Source organism: Hesperophylax consimilis, chromosome 5 (genome assembly GCF_061612785.1).
Source record: "Hesperophylax consimilis isolate HC1 chromosome 5, BYU_Hcon_1.0, whole genome shotgun sequence".
NCBI lineage: Eukaryota > Metazoa > Arthropoda > Insecta > Trichoptera > Limnephilidae > Hesperophylax > Hesperophylax consimilis.
In genome coordinates, this window is record NC_142840.1 from 30,234,726 (window position 1) to 30,253,013 (window position 18,288).

At 34.9% G+C, this 18,288-nt stretch overlaps 2 protein-coding genes across 3 annotated transcripts in view; one reads left to right on the forward strand and one right to left on the reverse strand.

Annotated features, from left to right (window-relative positions):
* Positions 1-404: 404 nt before the first annotated feature.
* On the reverse strand, positions 405-13,020 carry LOC149423752 (cyclin-A1-like). Of its 2 annotated transcripts, none has more exons than XM_089632101.1 (7): positions 12,611-13,020; positions 12,284-12,531; positions 11,461-11,677; positions 7,897-8,120; positions 7,074-7,278; positions 3,813-4,132; positions 405-3,025 (listed from the first exon to the last, which is right to left on the reverse strand). In XM_089632101.1, exons 1-7 carry the CDS (start codon positions 12,758-12,760, stop codon positions 2,842-2,844), a joined length of 1,548 nt encoding a protein of 515 aa, XP_089488227.1. In that variant the 5' UTR covers positions 12,761-13,020; the 3' UTR covers positions 405-2,841. The 2 variants fall into 2 exon arrangements, with proteins under 2 accessions (XP_089488227.1, XP_089488226.1); XM_089632100.1 differs by having other exon boundaries at positions 11,461-11,692.
* Positions 13,021-15,989: 2,969 nt separating this feature from the next.
* Positions 15,990-18,288, forward strand: part of Exo70 (exocyst complex component 7) — a 41,896-nt gene continuing 39,597 nt past the window's right edge. The window contains exons 1-2 of the mRNA XM_089631790.1: positions 15,990-16,186; positions 17,765-17,930. Of these exons, the coding sequence (XP_089487916.1) occupies positions 16,148-16,186; positions 17,765-17,930 (205 nt within the window). The 5' untranslated portion in view covers positions 15,990-16,147. The remainder of the gene's footprint in view (positions 16,187-17,764; positions 17,931-18,288) is intronic.

Here is an 18,288-nt window from a genome sequence, read left to right on the forward strand (position 1 = left end):
GATGCCATATTTGAAAAATATTGTAACCTTAGAAAAAAAAGTTGATTTTCTATCAAATGCAAAACTCAACTTCATCTTGTAAGTAACATGCGGTTTCAAAAATATTCACCCAAGATTTCACCAAATATTTTCTTATAAAACAAATGAAGAATTTAAAACAGGCAATATAATATGGGAACTTCTCACAATTTTAGACAGATAAATCCATAGCTCATAACAGAAATAATATTGCAAGTTGTACTGTTTTTTAGTCAGTAGAGCAATTTCACAACGCCAGAACTCTTCCAGACATTTTGCTGCCTAAGCATGCAGATTTTCTGCTTCCAAGTTGAGATAATTCTGCTGTTATGTTTGATTGTGAAAAGAAACAAGGTTTTCAATTGTTTTAAATTCATTTTTATTCAAAGTAAATGGAGCACAAATTAGTGCACACACATTTAACATTACATACAGATTAAAAACACCCAGAAGGGCCCACTTCAAAGCCCATTTTAAAACACATAATCGACAAAACAAATGAGATGCCACAAACACGAGGAATATTGAGAATAAATAGAATGGAAAACAGTCCCAACATTATATAAAATCATCACATAAGGTCAAAATATTTAAAAAAATGAAAAAAGATATTTACTAGAAATTACAAGGAGTAAAAGCGTAAAAAAGTCCTTTTTAAAATTGACACATTTTTAATCGATTCATTCAGCTTGCATCAAAAAAATTACTCTTCACTCATATGCTGTCATACTTATTTAAAGATACTGATTTTTAACCATTATTGATTTCAGTGCAGTGGCGGCTCTTGACTTTGGTGAGCTAGAGTGCTAAGATTGAAATATATGACTATTGGCTGAAAATGATTTATTTTTTCATAATTTAAATTTTTTTCATGAATATTTTTAGGATATTTTGGATGGGGACACCGAAAATCCTCACATAAAAATCAATATACATATTTAGAAAAAAAAAAACATAAATAAATTCGTATTCTTCAATCTTAGAAGCCACGAGCCACCTCTGGTAAAGCGTATAAAAAAAAATGTTCAAAAGTAGGAAATAAGAATTCTTTGCAAATGCAATAACCATCAAGACATGATTTAGATCAGTCGTCAGCAATATAACTGCTTTATAAAACTATCAGACAAAATATCATTTTTATGGCTTTTTGTAGGTTATGACTGGTACGCAAATTATCCACAAACATTCAGTTCCAAGTGTGAATTCAACTCCACACATTCTCTTTATCTTCAATTTTTACCGTTTTAATTGGTTTTTGCAGTGTTCCTCGTACTTCTGATAGTTCCTTGTGTGGGGATTGAACCCACTCGTAGGCGAGGGCCTACGAGAGGCAGAACTCTCCATCAGAAGTATAAGGAGATTAAACAAAAGACGGAAAAAACTAATTCTTATTGAATGCACACGTACATTTTATATGAAATATATTAATTTCTAATGGCATACGAGTGATTGTTCGACTGTGCCAACTACTCCATAACATATCTAATATTGTAGCAATTACTCCGAGACATTGTTACTCTAAATACATACGTCTTTTTAATAATCACTATTGTTGTTCTATGCAAAACTTAAAAATAACTAAACTTATCGATTGCAAAATTTACATGTAACTGCATTTTAAAAGGTATACTGGCAAATCGTTTTAAAGCTATTTTAGCTTGTGTTGTGGTGTACTGTATCCTAGAACTACTATGGGATAAGACTGCAGGCGGATGCTCCAAACTAGTTCAAACTATTTTTATGTACAGTTTGAATATTAACATTGGGCATAAATTCATTCAAACGTGCGCTCTTTAAAATGATTTGCCTGTATTTAGTTAAAGGTATTTGGATTAACAATACAGTTGGGACCTTCTGAATGTATACACTAAGGACGGGTTGTTTCGGAGAATTTGAACAATTCTTCAAATTTCAAAGTTAATTTTCCAGTTCTGTGAAAGATTTTTTCAAGTTCTGATATTATTTCAGTGTTGTCATGCAACTAGCCTGTGATGATATAATAACAGAACTTGAATAGGACTTTCACAGTACCCGGAAATGAACGTTGAAATTTGATGAATTGTTCAAATTCTCCGAAACAACCCGTCCTTACTGTATTATGTATTGTGAATTTTGTGGGAAATCATCCAGTCAATCAACTTCTAGTTTTAAAATAAAATCGCACCTTATAAATAAATAATAAGATTTGACAGATTTGCATGTTACAATGGATACCGAAATAGTCTCCTAAGCGTATTGCTTTTTTTTAAAAAGAGAATATCATTATTTTTTAATGGTACATGTATTTTTATGCGATGCAGAACAATAACCGTCAAAGTCCTGACAGAACTTAGCCAAGCATAAATTGCGAGTAACTAAAACTAAGCAAAACAAGTGATACATAATAAATACATTATGGTTTAGTAAAATAAAAATATATAAATTAATATTTACTTTGTACTAGCTATAAAATCATTTCCTATCAAATAATGCCGACTAACTAAAGAAAGGAAAATGGTTTAACGTAACCAAGTAAAATAGCAGTAAAAAAAAACCTAGTGGGAATTAGGTTTAACAATACAAATTATATAGAAAAGTACACGAGGCACGTCACACACGGCTTTCTGTGCACACACTAGAACTTTAATACATTATCATATTATAAACACACACTAATATTACATCAACCAATGTCAAATTCTCAGCAAATATATTAAATTTTAACAATTTTGAAAGCGTTTATAATCTAGTAGTGTTGAGGTACTGAATATATAGAAGGCACAATTGCTTTTATAACAAGTTCAGGCACGGGCACAATGAAACTATAATGTTTTGTGAATTTCACTAACTCTCCTTGAGAGCGGTCTTACCTGACTCGTTGAGGTTGGTCTGCTTCATTTGATTGCTGTTGCTGTTAAGAGACAGGTCGCTGTCGTTCAGCTTTTTAGTAAAGGAGTTGGACTTTTCATCTATCAACGGCTCAATGGGATACATGGGCTTGGCTTCAATGTGGGACACACCTTCATATCTGAAAGGTTAACACAATCAATATTATATTCCTACCTGAAGATTGTCAATAAAATTTTACGTAAAACACAAAGTAATTTATTTTAATTCATCAAAGGGGACTCCTGAGAAAAACATTACATGATCAGAGGAATAAAATACTTGAGTTGGGCTATGGCAGTATATGTGAGATGATGTATGAGTGTGAATGAAGCAAGGCTTGTGTTAAAACAACCAGATTTGTGTCATATTTTTAGGTTTTCGCTAAATAACTCTTAAACAGAGCATCCTTAAAAAAAAATTCAACCACTCTTTAAAAAAAGAAAAAATTGCTACCATTTATTAGAATAATTAATTATTGAATACCTAAATACTTGCCGAGATACATAGCTTCAAAGAACAAAAAAATATTCAAAAGTTCCAGAAAACTACCAAAAACACAATTGTTTTCAAGTCTTTTATTAAAACTACATTCCTGCAATTCGAGACAAAATAAGAAATACTTTTTACTCCCTGATGTGAAAGTTTATTACGCAGCCAGCAATCTGTGCGCAGTGTAAAAAGGATTAGTAATTCGTAACCGATTTTATTTCCAAGGATTATATAGAGATACATATTATAATGCGAGTTGTCTTTATACTGTCAGATTAATTTATTAAAAAATCACAGAAAGGCAGGCCGCCTCATGGCTCCGCGCATTTGGTTTGTTCATGTTTCCCTGATGGGATGGTTTGTTAATTTGGATGTCTATGGAATACTCACTGGCTGGCGAGAGAGAACAACACAAATAGAAAAGAAGGAATACTCACTTGCTGCTCTTATACTTGTCGGGAATGGCTCTCTGAGCCAGCGACGGTGCGGCGCTGTGTGTGCGCTCCAGGTGCCTGACGCAGCGTTCCAGCTGGGCCGGTGAATATCCGCTGCTCTTTCTCAGGCTCTCGGGCCAGGCGGCTGCCTCGCAGGCCAGCTCATGGCCGCTCAGCTCCGAGGGGGCGGCTGTGGCCGCCCCACCTTCGCAGTGGCAGCACAGCAAGGCATGGCGCGCCACCAGCAGCGAGGATGCCGCCAGGATGGAAGAGGGGAAATGCAGGTAGGGCTCAGCTTCCAGGAGGGCCATTTCAGATATGTACTGGAGAAAGAAAATTATGGTTATAGGTATCATAAAATATAATAGCCAAGCATGGTCATCAAAAATTAACCAAGCCCTGACAGGACAAAATCATTCAAATGTCAAAATGGCACCGATTGTCGATTGTGACGATGTCAACTGTGACAGTTGGTCAAACAACCAGCCCTAAGTCAACACAATTTATTGCTGTAGGGATAACAAGCAATATAAATACTAAAAAAAAGTTGATTCAACTAAATGCTGGAATTAAAATATCAAATAATTAATAGGAATTAATAAGATACTTTTTCATAATATATTAATATGTAATGCATTTGATGCTCAGAAAATTGAAACCATTAAATGCCAAAACAACAAAGGGAAACAAAAATACAATATAATCTAAAAAACGTATTGCTGAAAAACGTGAAAATCGATTGAGGGATGCCAAAGAAATGGTTAAATTTTCATATACCTAATTACTATTTGTCAAGAGCAGTTTTGACTGTTTCAGTTGGAATTCTGAAGTAAAATCAACTGCGAAACTGCAACGGTATGAACAATCATCGATTCAAATCATGAACTTTTAGTTTATTAAATTATACCAACTTAATTAAAATCAAAAATAAAATCTTACTTAACTCTCTGCACGCGGCCGTATCAACTGTTGTTACGGCAAAAAGTCCATACTCACACGCGGATGTATCAACTGTTGATACGGAAACTTTGAATGCCGATATTCCAGCGGTCTTTCGACATAAATTTATTTCCCGCTCGCTTGAACATTCGTAGAACTATCACGATGCTGACATCTACAAGAATTTCTCGAAAATAAAATTGTATTTTATTAAAAAACATCGATAATCAAGTGAGCCTCTTTGCGCCTTCGAGTGCTATAGTTTACAATTTTGTCAACGGATGGCGTTAGTCCAATTTTGTTATTATATTACGTGACATAAAATTTAAGTGTTCAGTTTTAGAAAAAGTTTTCATAACTAAAAATGATAAGTGTTCATGGTGTCCCGCTTGTGTTTATCAACGCAGTGGCCTAAGTAAACACACGCCGAGTGAATGGCGGGACCACATTCAAAAGATGCAGTACGTCTTTGTATGAAATTTTATGTTTTTGTTTTTATAAACTTCTAAGAGTGTTGACACACGAGGATTTGTTATCATATTGTGGAGAATAATCTGTTCTGTCTATATAGTCCAATAAATCATGCCAGAATGCTATAATTTGACATTGAATTGCGTGCATAGGTACAGTAGAACCCCGTTAATTCGAACCCCGATAATTCGAAAAAACGCGTAATTCGAAATTTTCGCAAAAAAAATTTCCGCTGAAAAATTTTTTCATACAAAATTTTTTTTAATTCGAAATTCGTTAATTCGTAATTCGAAATTTATTTTTGTCCGCGCACGAAAATTTGTTCGTGTAATTCGAAAAAAATTGATTTTTGCGAAAATAAATCATAATATTTCGTAAATCTGAATCTAAAAGTCAGCCGTGGCGGTAAAACGCCGAAAAATGTATTTTTTCGTGGTTATACATCGTCCTAATTAGTATTATTATTTTGTAAATCTGAATCGATTTACACTGCAATGTCGTATTTTTTCAAATTTATTTCGAATATCCGAGTTTAAAGGGCCGAGAAAATACATTTTACGCGGATATATGTCGTAGTTTTACGAGTTTACGCCAAATATCTGAATTTAAAGGGTCGGCCGCGACGAAACTCGGCCGCGTAATTTCGATTTACGCGTAAATATATCGTATTTCATCACCGCGACGGAAATCGGACGCGAAATTTCAATTAACGCGGAAATATATCGTATTTTTACTAACTTTACTTCGAATATCCGAGTTGAAAAAATACGGCGCGACGGAAATCGGCCGAAAAATTTCGATCCATGCCGAAATATGACATATTTTTACGAATTTACTTCAAATATCTGAACTTAAAAGGCCGGCCGCGACGAAAAACTGCCGACAAAATTCGATTTACGCGGAAATATATCATATTTTTACGAATTTATTTCGAATATCTGAATTTGAAGAGCCGGCCGCGACGGAATACGGCCGCGAATTCTCGTTTTACGCGGAAATATATCGTATTTTTACGAATTCAAATTCAGATATTTGAAATAAAGGGCCGGCCGCGACAGAAAATTAACGCGAAATCTCGATTTACGCGGAAATATATCGTATTTTTACGAATATCTCAATTTAAAGGGTAGGCCGCGACCGAAATCGGCAGCGAAATCTCGATTTACGTGTAAAAATATAGCATTTTTATGAATTTATTTCGAATATCTGAATTTGAAGAGCCGGCCGCGACGAAATACGGCCGCGAATCCTCGTTTTACGCGGAAATATATCGTATTTTTACGAATTCAAATTCAGATATTTGAAATAAAGGGCCGGCCGCGACGGAAAATTACCGCGAAATCTCGATTTAAGCCGAAATAAATCGTATTTTTACGAATATCTCAATTTAAAGGGTAGGCCGCGACCGAAATCGGCAGCGAAATCTCGATTTACGCGTAAATATATAGCATTTTTACGAATTTATTGCGAATATCTGAATTTAAAGGGCCGGCCGCTACGGTAATCGACCGCGAAAATAAAGAAATAATTGGTATTAATACGAATTTACAACTAAAATACCACCCGGATTTGAAGAGGCGGCCGAGAAAATCGGTTTTTGGCCTTTTTTTTTTTTTTTTTTTTTTTAAAAAAATTTCGAATTACGTGGGAATTCGTTAATTCGAAATTTGATTTTTGATGTCCGCTGGATTTCGAATTAACGAGGTTCTACTGTATTTGAAAATATGTACCGCGTACGGGTATAGATAAAACGGAGCAAATTAACGCGTTCAAAAGGTTAAAAAGGGAGAAAAAAACCAACATTACTCAGAGAAATCACGAAGGCAATAAATGTAATTTTTTTTTTTAATTTACCATAGCCAAATACAGGGTCTTCTGTGACAGCCCATTAGCGATGCAGAAGTGTGAGATGAAAGCCAGGGGAGTGGGGGTGGAGAGGTCAAAGGACAGCACCTTGAGGATGAGATGCTCCATGCGGAGGACCTGCTGCTTGGTGTAAGTGTCATCCGTGATGTACACAAACTCCCCCAGGTCTGGAGGGTAAATCTCCTCATACTTCCTACAAAGATTACAATTTGTATCAGTCAGGAGTCAGAATAGTTTTATATGTACAGGAGGAAAAAATTCCAAATAATTATTTATTTGACTGCCTTTAAAAGAATATACACTTGCTTTATTTAAATTCATATTGTCTGATGCTTACTATTCTTTTATTCATCAGACCTTTACTCAATACTATTAATCGACATAACCCAACTCGTGTATTTGATTCACTTCATAATAGTGACTGAACGTGCCAACTATGAGACCGTTCTACTATCATTTTTTGCGATGCGATTTTAACCTTTATGCTTTGAAAACATTATAGAAGCCAAATCAGAATCGGTTGCGCTAATGTCGCAGTAGATTCTACTCTATTTATATCATGAATTATTTCTTTGAAAAGAAAATGATTGTTGTTTTCGTGTAGAGTGTAGGGTACATATTCAGATTTATGTAGAAATAATAAAACAAGCTAGTCTTTGGTCCAATATTTGAGCAAAACTCAAAAAAGTAATTTTCGCAAGGCTCCACGTACTATCGTACGGCAATCGAGTGCATTCTGAGGATTTTCTACTCCAGCTTTCCACAGGTTAATTAAAGTTGATTAACATTAAAATGAATGAAGTCGACTCACGAGGCGATAAACATGGCGGCGGTGCCCACCAACTGCAGTTTGGCGCGCACCACCGACATATAGGAGAGGAAACGGTCGATGTAGGACACAGCCAGGTAGAGCGTCTCCGTCTGCAGCCGGTACTCCTCACCCACCTCCACCAGCCAGTCCACCAGGATGGCGCGCATCGAGTGTGATATGTCGGGCTGCTTGCGCATGTAGCCAGCCTTGGGGCGATGCTTCCACTGCAACCAAATGGCGCTCAAATTTAAACACAAATAGACAGATAATAGACGGCATTAAAGCATGCAGATATCAAGGGCTGCCTTCTAACTTGGCATGATGTGATGGCTTTGCCTCCTACTAATTCTTAGTATACTGAACCATTAAAAAAGCCACCATCTTGAAACAGAATGTAAAACGACAGGCAAAATGCAAAACGATCAAGTTAAAACAAGACTTCGATACGCTCGGTCAAATCTATATTTACATGATTTTGAAATAACATGGTTCACAAAATATAATGGTAATATCTATTCTACTTAGAATCTTAGAGTTTTCTCACCCCCGCGTGTATACCTCACAATGAAAGCGCAGGAAAAAACAATTTTTTTTTTTTTTTTATTAGTAAAAAAAGATACACGAACTACATTACACAATATAGTAGTTATTAATTACATAATATAATATAAGTATTTGATGTACCCCCATAAATAAGCAGGGCTTGTGTGTATGGGGGGTGTACAATATATCTAAGAACTAAAAAAAATTAACATCTGTTTTCCCACCCATTATGTTCTGTATTATAAAACAGCATTCTGTGGTACTAATTCTTCATGTAAAAACAGAAAGTGTATAAGTACTGGCAGATCAAAAACATTTCATAATGACAGACATTTGATTTGACGTTTCTTACTCGGAAGACAAATTATTATCTAGGTAGTTCTTGGAAGGTAAAATAAAAAATATTTCCTATACTTCCCACACCAGATTACAAGTTTTAACACTATATGGTCGGGCATTATCCCGCCAAATCACGGAGTAGCGCGGGTGTTTTTTTAAATTTTAGCGCCAAAATTAGACTTTCCGCAAAATATTCATATCTTATGATCTATTTGATATTTTTCGATGAAACTTTCAGTGCTTTACTTTACAAAGATGTCTCTATCTATTTACTTAGCAATGTATGTGTAATTCATTTTTTTATGAACAAAAACATTCTACTTTCTTGGGAATCATAGAAAAACAGTATTTCACAATCGAAATAACTTCATTCATACAAAATTAAGATTAAGATTATTTAGAAATTTTCAATACATATAAAAAAAAACTATAACCTAATAGTGCTTCAATGTGTGATAGCGTTCGAAACACTTTCCTTTATGCAGGGGCACATTGCAAAACTTGCACATTTACCGCGTTTCACTGCGTAGTTTGTGAGCGGAACATACGCGACAACGAAGTAAAACATTTTCATTTTTGCCGGTGCTGACTAACGGTTAATAACGGTTTGATTCCTCCACAAGGAACACAAACAAATTGTCGTCGATAAACAAATTTATGGCATCTACCACGCTGTCAGGAACGTCCTCGGTATTTATTTCTGGCTGCCCTAGATACTCCTCCAAAACTGGTGGAGTATCTCTTGATGACCATTCTTCGCCATGGTCTAATTCAGAACTAGATGATGAACTTATTCTTCTTCAGGTAAACGTTGATGGAAGAGGAATAACATCTTCTTTACAAGGATAAACTTTCTATGTCACTTTGGCAGGAACAATTAGATAAAGTAAAATTATAATCTTTAGGAAAGTTAAATCATGTATAACATTAAAAAACAATATCACTCAAGAAACAAAAGGCAGTTCAAAAAAACTTGAGATTTTTTTTACCAACACAAATAGTTCTTAGGTATTTAATACGAAAATTTAATATCCAAAAATGTTTAATAAAAGCAAAATAAACTCAGAAACACGAATATAAGACGTCTGTACGAAAGCGGTATAAAGCAGTTACTGGCAAGACGAACGAAAATGCAAAAACAAAATTATCAGGTATATCAGGTAATAAAATAATTGCAATGTTCTGACTGTTTATTTTTACCCTTGTTATTTTTTGTTGTGTTTCAATTTCATTGTATTGACAGGTAGATAGATCGGGTACCGCCGACAATAGAAAACACATGACCCCGTACCCATTTAGAACCCCTTGTTTACAAGTTTCCTGCTCCTTACCGCTGCGCAACAAAACGAGTAAACTCTTCTCCCGCGTCTTACTGTAAAAAGGCGTATGACGAGTTTTCTCGTTTCCCGAAAAGAATGTGTTAAGATAATTAGATTTTTTTTTTTGCAGCCAAACGAGACTGACCAAAAGTCATACATAAGCATGAGTTTTATAGTGTAGGTTCAAATGACTTAACAGACCGTGAATATAAATTCAGTTACTAATGCAGCTAAGTATAAATTCAGTTCAGATCATGTACTAATGCAGCTAAGTATAAATTCAGTTCAGTTCTTGTATTAATGCAGCCAAGTATAAATTCAGTTCAGTTCATGTACTATTGCAGATAAGCATAAATAGTGCTCAAGCATAAATGTTTTTCAAGCCGTGTTTTCCAGTGTTAATTTCTGGAAGTATTTAAACCCCTCAGGCTAATTTACTTACTGAGAAAACGGCTCGCTTTATATTCAAAAATAGAAGTTAACAATAGAATAATTAAAATGTACACATCTGTGAAACTAAAGGTTCCGAAAGTAATTTGAGAATAATTTATGAAACTTTGTGATTTTTTTACTAATCTATATTAATGTAAGTTTTGTTCAAAATCTTACATCTTCGAAAGTTCTTCAATGATTGCTTTGAAATTTTGACATAACGTTGCATTTGAATACTCTAGTATTTTTCTTACTTTTTTTTTTAAACAGCGATATCTGTTGGACGTAAAAGCAACACGCTCTATTATTTCTCTATGTGCACACTGAGCAACAGCAACACGTGGCGGGGTACAGCTAGTATTTTTTATATGAAACGACAAAAAAGTGAGGTGACAATAATAATGATTGATTTATTTGTATAGCGCCGTTTTTGTGAGAAAATCACCTCAAGGTGACAACCTAACAACTTAATTTATGCATTTAATCTATTCCTATCACTTAAACTTATTACTAGTGGCTTATAACTAAATTTATAATACATTTGTCTAAACAAAAGTGTATTTTTGGCTATCAGTAATTTTAGTTCAGTGTTTATATGAAAAAACGTAAGGTGAGCCATTTTAAAAACTTTTTATATGTTTATTTCTAACAATAAAATTTGAAAGCGAATTTCATTCTCGAACTTTCAAAAACAGTTTTTAGTTTTCGAATACGTTCAGAAACAATCCATTTATTTTGATATTATTGCAATGTGGAAATACACAGAAAATTCTCTGACCAAGGTCTTTAAGAAATATAACAGTCAATATGCCAGAAGCTTGAGGGGTTAATTAATTCCGCATTATTTAAGGTCAAATCTGATTTGTCTAAGCTTCCTCCACTCCAAACATATAAAACATGATTAGTACAATTTTGTTGTATAAATATTTACCTCGATATCTCTCATGTACTTGTAAATATCCTCTCTGTACTCGGCAACGTGGAAAAACAACTCCCTGACCGTTTTGGCGGTGGCTTTCTTCTCTTCTTCGGGTTCCTTCTTGGTGTCCGAGCGGGAAATGGACATTGGGCAAAGGCTAGAGTCCAGTCCCACAGACATTGGTGTATCGGGGTTGATGACATCCTTGATCTTCTCTTGCAATGGATGCCTATAGAATAATTCACTGGTGTTTTTCAACAAAAAAGTGATAAATTTAGAGTGTTAATTAGATGTAAGGAGTTTGTATTAAAAGAAAGAATTTGTATAAAATATAGAAGATTAATTAATACTGCAGTATTATAAAACAGGTAAAAAAGGGATACTGTCGTAAAGTGAAGCGCTTAGAACAGATGCCCAGAGAGTTGAATAACCTTTCTTGTGTCTTTTTCTAAAACATGCAGTTAGATTATTAATAAAATTGTTTTATTATAATATCTATTGCGCTACACATTTTTAAATGTTTTCCTTAGATTTTTTAAAATAAATTTAAAATAGATCAATAAAATTATAAGAACTTAAATTTAAAAGAAAATAAGCATTATTGTTAGTTTGAAATGTTTCAGTTTTAGAATTAGACAATAACCTGAAATGAAGAATGTAAAAGGTGGAAATAATTGTGTTGAAGGGGACTATTTCACAATCTTCCGAGACAAGCATCTCCATTCTCCATGCAAAATCTGCTCGACTTGTTTCATTGATTGGGATCATACATCAAAGTGTAATATTAGAGAAAATTTAGGAAACTTTAAATTTGGAAGCAAACAACATAGCATACCTTTGAGTATGTAAGTTTAAAACAGAAGAGGGGACATTTTTTTCTGTCTTTTTAACATGAATCTTGATCGGCTCTTTGGGGATGTTCTTCTGTTCTTCCGACTTATCTTCGTAAACGCTAAATGCTTCAAACTGCGCCACCGGAGGAATGACAGAAGACTGTGACGAGGGAAGGACTTTATCACGTTTGTTAACGGCCCGCGCCCGATTTTCATTATTGCGAATATTAACATCGTTAGTTTGCAACTTCTGAAAACAAACACACACATTAATAAAGCTACATTGACAGCAGAAATACAACAAAACTCATCACAAAACTCGAGGTTACCGATTTCAAAATCCGTTGCTGGTTGTTGTTTGGATTTATGCCCCCCAGGGCTCTACGTTGGTTTTTGGTTGCTTCAATTGTTTCTTTGCGTAGAATATTGCTATCGGGAAGAGAATTCTCTTGGTCATCGTGAATTTGAAACGAAGCCATTTCGAAAATGTTATGAAAAGACGGATAGGAATAACCGTTGGCTGACTGATATGACCAACCGCGAAAAATCCCTACAGAAGATAAGTTGTGGCGGAATTATACAGCATCTTCAATACTACAACAGTTTCATCGTGGAACTTGATTGGCGCACTATATTTAGGAAAATAGCGGCGCCCACAAGGAGCAGTAACCGAAAATTATTAACTAACAAACAAATCCAAACCGGATGAACATTATTATTTGTCTACAGCTGGTTACAAGTCGCTTGCTTCGGTTTGTCTATGGACTTTCGAACGTTTTATGTTTCAACCAATCACCGCAATGGAAAAGGTCACGTGGTAACTGAATGTACCATAAACAATATGCGTACTTTTCCTCACTTTAAAAAATATATATTTATAGGACAATATTGTTGAGTTATCCAGTCACCATTGTTGAGAAATGATTGATTTTTGGGGTGACCGAACAGCCAGACAACACAACTCGAAAATTTTCTTCGCATGAAGGGGGTGACAGATTACGCTATAAGTTCAAAGCGTTTTATATAACTCCATATTGCTCGCCATACAATCCCATGGAGACTTGTTACACCTTAAAAAAGATGATGAAGTGTGGGCGTGGCGACGATATGCGCTGTGATCTGCTAGCCAGGCTATATTTGAAAATCATGAGACCCCTTCTCCTTCCGTAGCGCAGTAATTATGCGGCAGTCATCGGTCAAAGTGACAGATACCATACAAAGAAATTATATTCCACGACAGTCCCCGAATCGATCTCACCCTCACTCCTGAGGAATATTATAGAGTAGTGTATTAGCCCAATGTATAATACGTACATGCCACGCCCAATTTAGCGTAATGTAGCGTAATGTGTCTAAGACTTACTAAATTTTTTATCACATGATTATTCAGATCATGATAATTCACTTCTGTGACAATTAAGAACGGTAACGATTCGGAACAATTCGGAACGATGATGATACCGCATATACTTAAATGAAAACCTATTATTGGTTAAACAATTAACACTTAATACACCATACTTTGTAATTATTATAACTGTTGGTTTTCCAAATAAAATAAAATAAAAATAAAAATATACAGGTTGGCCCAACGTGTACAGGGCAACTTGGCCGTTGCATGCTAACGTTGGCCGGTCAGCACAATTATTGTCGGTTTTCGTTCACACATCAAAGGATCTTGGCGCCAACCCGCTAACAGCGTTCACACTTTGGCCCCGTTAGTTCGCAATACGCGTTCAGCGGATCGTGTTGATTAGTGGGTGAGTGATTATTTGCGTTACGAATTACTATGATTAATAATTAAACGCGCTTTACACATAAATTATCGCGGCTGCGATAAGTTCCATATCCATCTAGATTTGACGGCCTCCGTGGTCAAGGGGTAATAACTAGTAATCCGAAGGTCGCGGGTTCAAGTGCCAGTGTGCGCAAGACGGCCGGCATAGTCCAGTGGTAACGCATTGGACTGCCATTCCGAAGGTCGCGGGTTCGAACCCGGCGTGCGCAAATAAATTTTATTTGATTAATTTGTGTTATTTCACAATTAATTAATTAAAATAATATATAGTATATTTGCGGCACGTTCCAGAGTGGAAGATACTACCAGTATCGCCCTGGTGTAAGACCACCATTCAGAATTGAAACGTTGCTTCAAATGGCTTTAGCCGTGTTTAGTGACTAGATCTGAATAGCCAGGTACTTCCCCACCTTCCTCTTTCCCTTCCCCACTTACCTTCAGCCCCACAACATCCCCCAATTGGGGATGCCATAGTCTCACTGGCTCCAGACGGGAGCAGTTGGGACTCTTGTGAGGTATTCACTATAAAAAAATAAAAAAAAAGTAAATTTTATTTGACGAATTTTTTCTATTTAACAATTTAGTCATTTAAAAATAACATATAGTGTACACGCAGTCGTTCCAGAAATTCCAGGCGTTCCAGGTGAAAAATTCGAAAGATGACTCACACTTAAACAGCAAAATTAGACGAGCTTTCTACTTTAATCGCTCAACTAAAAACTTGATCGACTTTGTTGACAGGGTGTTAACACTTGTCGATTAGCTTTCAAGTGTCATTCAACAGAGAGTTGATCAATTAAAATCGCCACGTCTGAATTGAGCGTAAGAGGAGGATCCACCTTTTTGGGGAGACAAAAAATAAGGGGGTGGAGTGGAGTTTAAAATTTATTATTTATTTCACATTGATAAAAGAGATGGCGCAAACAATATAGTTGTGTTTTCTACGAAAGTGATCTCTGAGTACTTTCTACTCTATTATTCTCTTTTTTCCTACGCAATGCTGAGGCCATTGAATGGATGGTGAACTCCTGTACCCCCCCCCCCTTCCATTATATACGCCCTTGCATTTTACTATTTCAAGAAAATTAAAATAGCTTATTAACATGTCCAGTGAAAGAGATAATATGATTGTCGTGCGATAAGGATTTCATATAATTCAGCAAATAGTAGCAGTAGGTGAAATGAAAATTACCTTTAAATGTTGACACGAAACTTGCATTAAATTTAATACCAATGTTTCAACATCATTCCCTTAGTTCACGTTGGCCGACGTTGGCGCCAATGCTCTTGGCCAGTTCATGAATAAAAACGATCATGTCATTTAGGCGGCAAATCGAAAATGGAACATTCCAAATAATTATAGAAAATTTATTCGTCAACAGAAAAATACTTTCACAATCGTAATTTTTTTTAGAATAAAAAGAAAGCAATGAAAATACCCTATTCTTACTATCATAGCCGCGGGAATTTATTTGTGCAGCACGATTAATTATTCATCATAATCATCATCGTAATTCGTAAACATAAATAATCGCTCACGTAATAATCAACACTACTATCTATCGAACTGAAGACGGGGCCAACTTGTGAATGCTTTGGGTGCCAAAATCCTTTGACGTGTGTACGAACACCTACAATAATCGGGTTGGCCGGCCAATGTTGGCATAAATAAACCACTCACTTTGGCGACCAACGCGTGCGTACTCCAAGTGGTCCTATGCCCGTTGGGCCAGCGCATTGGCCCAATGCATTGGTCCAAAGTGAACTAGACGCATTATACAATGTTATACATATGATTAATAATTTTGTTCTGAAAAAACACGTGAACTCTATGTTTCTCCCTAGATCTAGGGATTTCTCTCTAGATATGGCAACGCTGGATATTTTTCATTGGAAACATTATTGTCAATTGTTCTGTCTTCTGTCAAATCGCTTAAATGTCAAAATATGTGCAAAAATAAAATGATAACGAGTGTTTTTGCATTCAAACAATATTTTCATTTTTAATTGCTGAGATCGTGTAATGAGTTTTAGTTGTTGAACAAGATAAAAACGTTTCTTCTTCACAATGGAGAAAAAGTTCGAGATCGAGTCCAAATTGGAAAAGGTAGATAATGGATTAAATATTTTACCCCCACAGTTTATTATTATTTCTTATTTATATGACTATAACCCGCTATATTCTTTAAAGACTGAAGAGCTACAAAATTTACCACATCATTTATATAGGGGAGTTGATGTTGTGGGCGTAACTCAATACAAAAGGTTTACATATTTCCCATGGACCTAAGAAGCCCTGGACAGAGCATTAGTGCGATTTAGTATGAATGGCATTGAAGCCAAATCTATGGTGAGGGGAAATTGCCTGGCAGCCATCTTGTATGACTAACTTTTAACTGATTTGTATGCAATGTGGTGCATAATAAACTATTATTATTTTATTTTTGTGTTAATGCAGTTATAACAGCTTATGATTTTTTCGGATATTTGATGAGACAAGGAATAGGATACGTCATTAAAAAAATTAAGTTGCTTTAGTTATTTTCCGTACACCTTCCCTCTCACCCCGCGGCTTCAAATTGCTCTCGAATTGCTCCTTCCAGGGCTTTTAGGTCCATAATATTTCCTGATAATCGATGTTCACTAGGCTGTCTGAAACCATAGATCACATTGTATTATTTTTGGTAAATATTTACCTAACCACCGCGCTTAATAATACAGATTTTGGAAATTACACAACGTTCACCTTACGCCTTAGTTTCTATTTACGCCGGGAGAGATTGTAAAAGATGCATTAGAATTACATTTTTATCCAATCAAAGTTCAAAATCTCCCTTTGCCGCCATTTTGGATTTTTTGTATGGATAGACTTGTAAGAGTTTCTTTTCAATCTAAATATGCATGACTGTATGCATGTACGAACATACTTGATATATATATATATATGTATTATACTTTGATTTATTTACCATTTCAAGCACTATTATTTAAATTCAATATTAATTACAGCGTTGGTATTTGGCCATTACTTATTAGGTTTTTTTTTCTATATACAACAGACATTATTTGTCTTCTTTTTTTAAACTTCTGTTTTATAATACATATCAGTATATATTTTTATATATATCTTACGAGTAAATTATTTGCCTGTTTTCAGTCTTACTAGTTTGCAACAAACATGAATAATTGTATGCATATACAAATGTACAATGTAGATACTTACTTTCTATTTGAAACTTTGCTTTATTTACAATAACAGGTCTTTTTATTTGGATTTTATGTTAATCTTAGTAATAGTATTTGAATTTTATTTTATTTTATATATATATTTATGCTATTATATATATATAAATAAATTGTCAATTTCCTCTGACAGCCCGATAGGGCGTTAGTGAATAATAAATAAATAATAAGCAAAATGAACAATTATCAAATTGGATGATGCTAAGATAAAATTAATGAACATAATAAAAATTAATTAACCGCCCATTTCAGGATGATATGGGCAGAATATTCCAATGTTCCTTGCATAGAAAATTTGAGAACTATGAACCTATTATGTAAATAGTTTTTTTTTGTGTAATAAGTTGTTTCTTGTAGTAGTTGTTGAAACGAAGTCTAATTTCCATAATCTGTTGCTAAAAGTGCAGCGGTTAGGTAAATAATTACCTTGTTTTCTTTTCAGGAAATGTCAAATCTAAACCTGCTCAAAGAGCGGGTGGATAAAAGTTCCCAGCTTACCGGATCAATTGTTGGAATTCTGGATTCTTTTGAACACAGATTGGCCAAACTGGAGCAGACTATTCTCCCGGTTTATAATGACACTGCGCATTTACAACGCAAACAACAAAGTATCCTTTTAAACGACTGCCATTTTCTGTCCTTTGACAGGTTTACAGCCAACTCCGCATGGAGCATTTGGAGTGTTCGAGAAAATTAAAATAATATTTTGGACTTATTTTATAATTAAAATATGGAGACTAAATAATAATGAAATACATCAGAGTTTCTCAAGCCTTCACTGTTCAAGACTGGCAATGAACCTGTTAAGTAGGACTGACACACTTGTATATTTATGATTTGAAAGACAAGCCAACTGTGACTGTCACATAAAACATGAGTAATCAACAAAAATTATTAATAACAAAATTATATCTAATTTTTGCGGAACGGACAATAGGTTGAATGGTACTGAACCCAGGTACCGAA

What these genes read in the sequence shown, in the direction of transcription:
- LOC149423752 (XM_089632100.1), bottom strand. Translation starts at nt 12,760, where the DNA reads ATGGCTTCGTTTCAAATTCACGATGACCAAGAGAATTCTCTTCCCGAT. An exon ending in GCCGCCATGTTTATCGCCTC is followed by an intron (nt 7,279 to 7,896) that starts GTGAGTCGACTT and finishes TAATCTTTGTAG; the next exon opens with GAAGTATGAGGAGATTTACC. An exon ending in GACAAGTATAAGAGCAGCAA is followed by an intron (nt 3,026 to 3,812) that starts GTGAGTATTCCT and finishes TTAACCTTTCAG; the next exon opens with ATATGAAGGTGTGTCCCACA.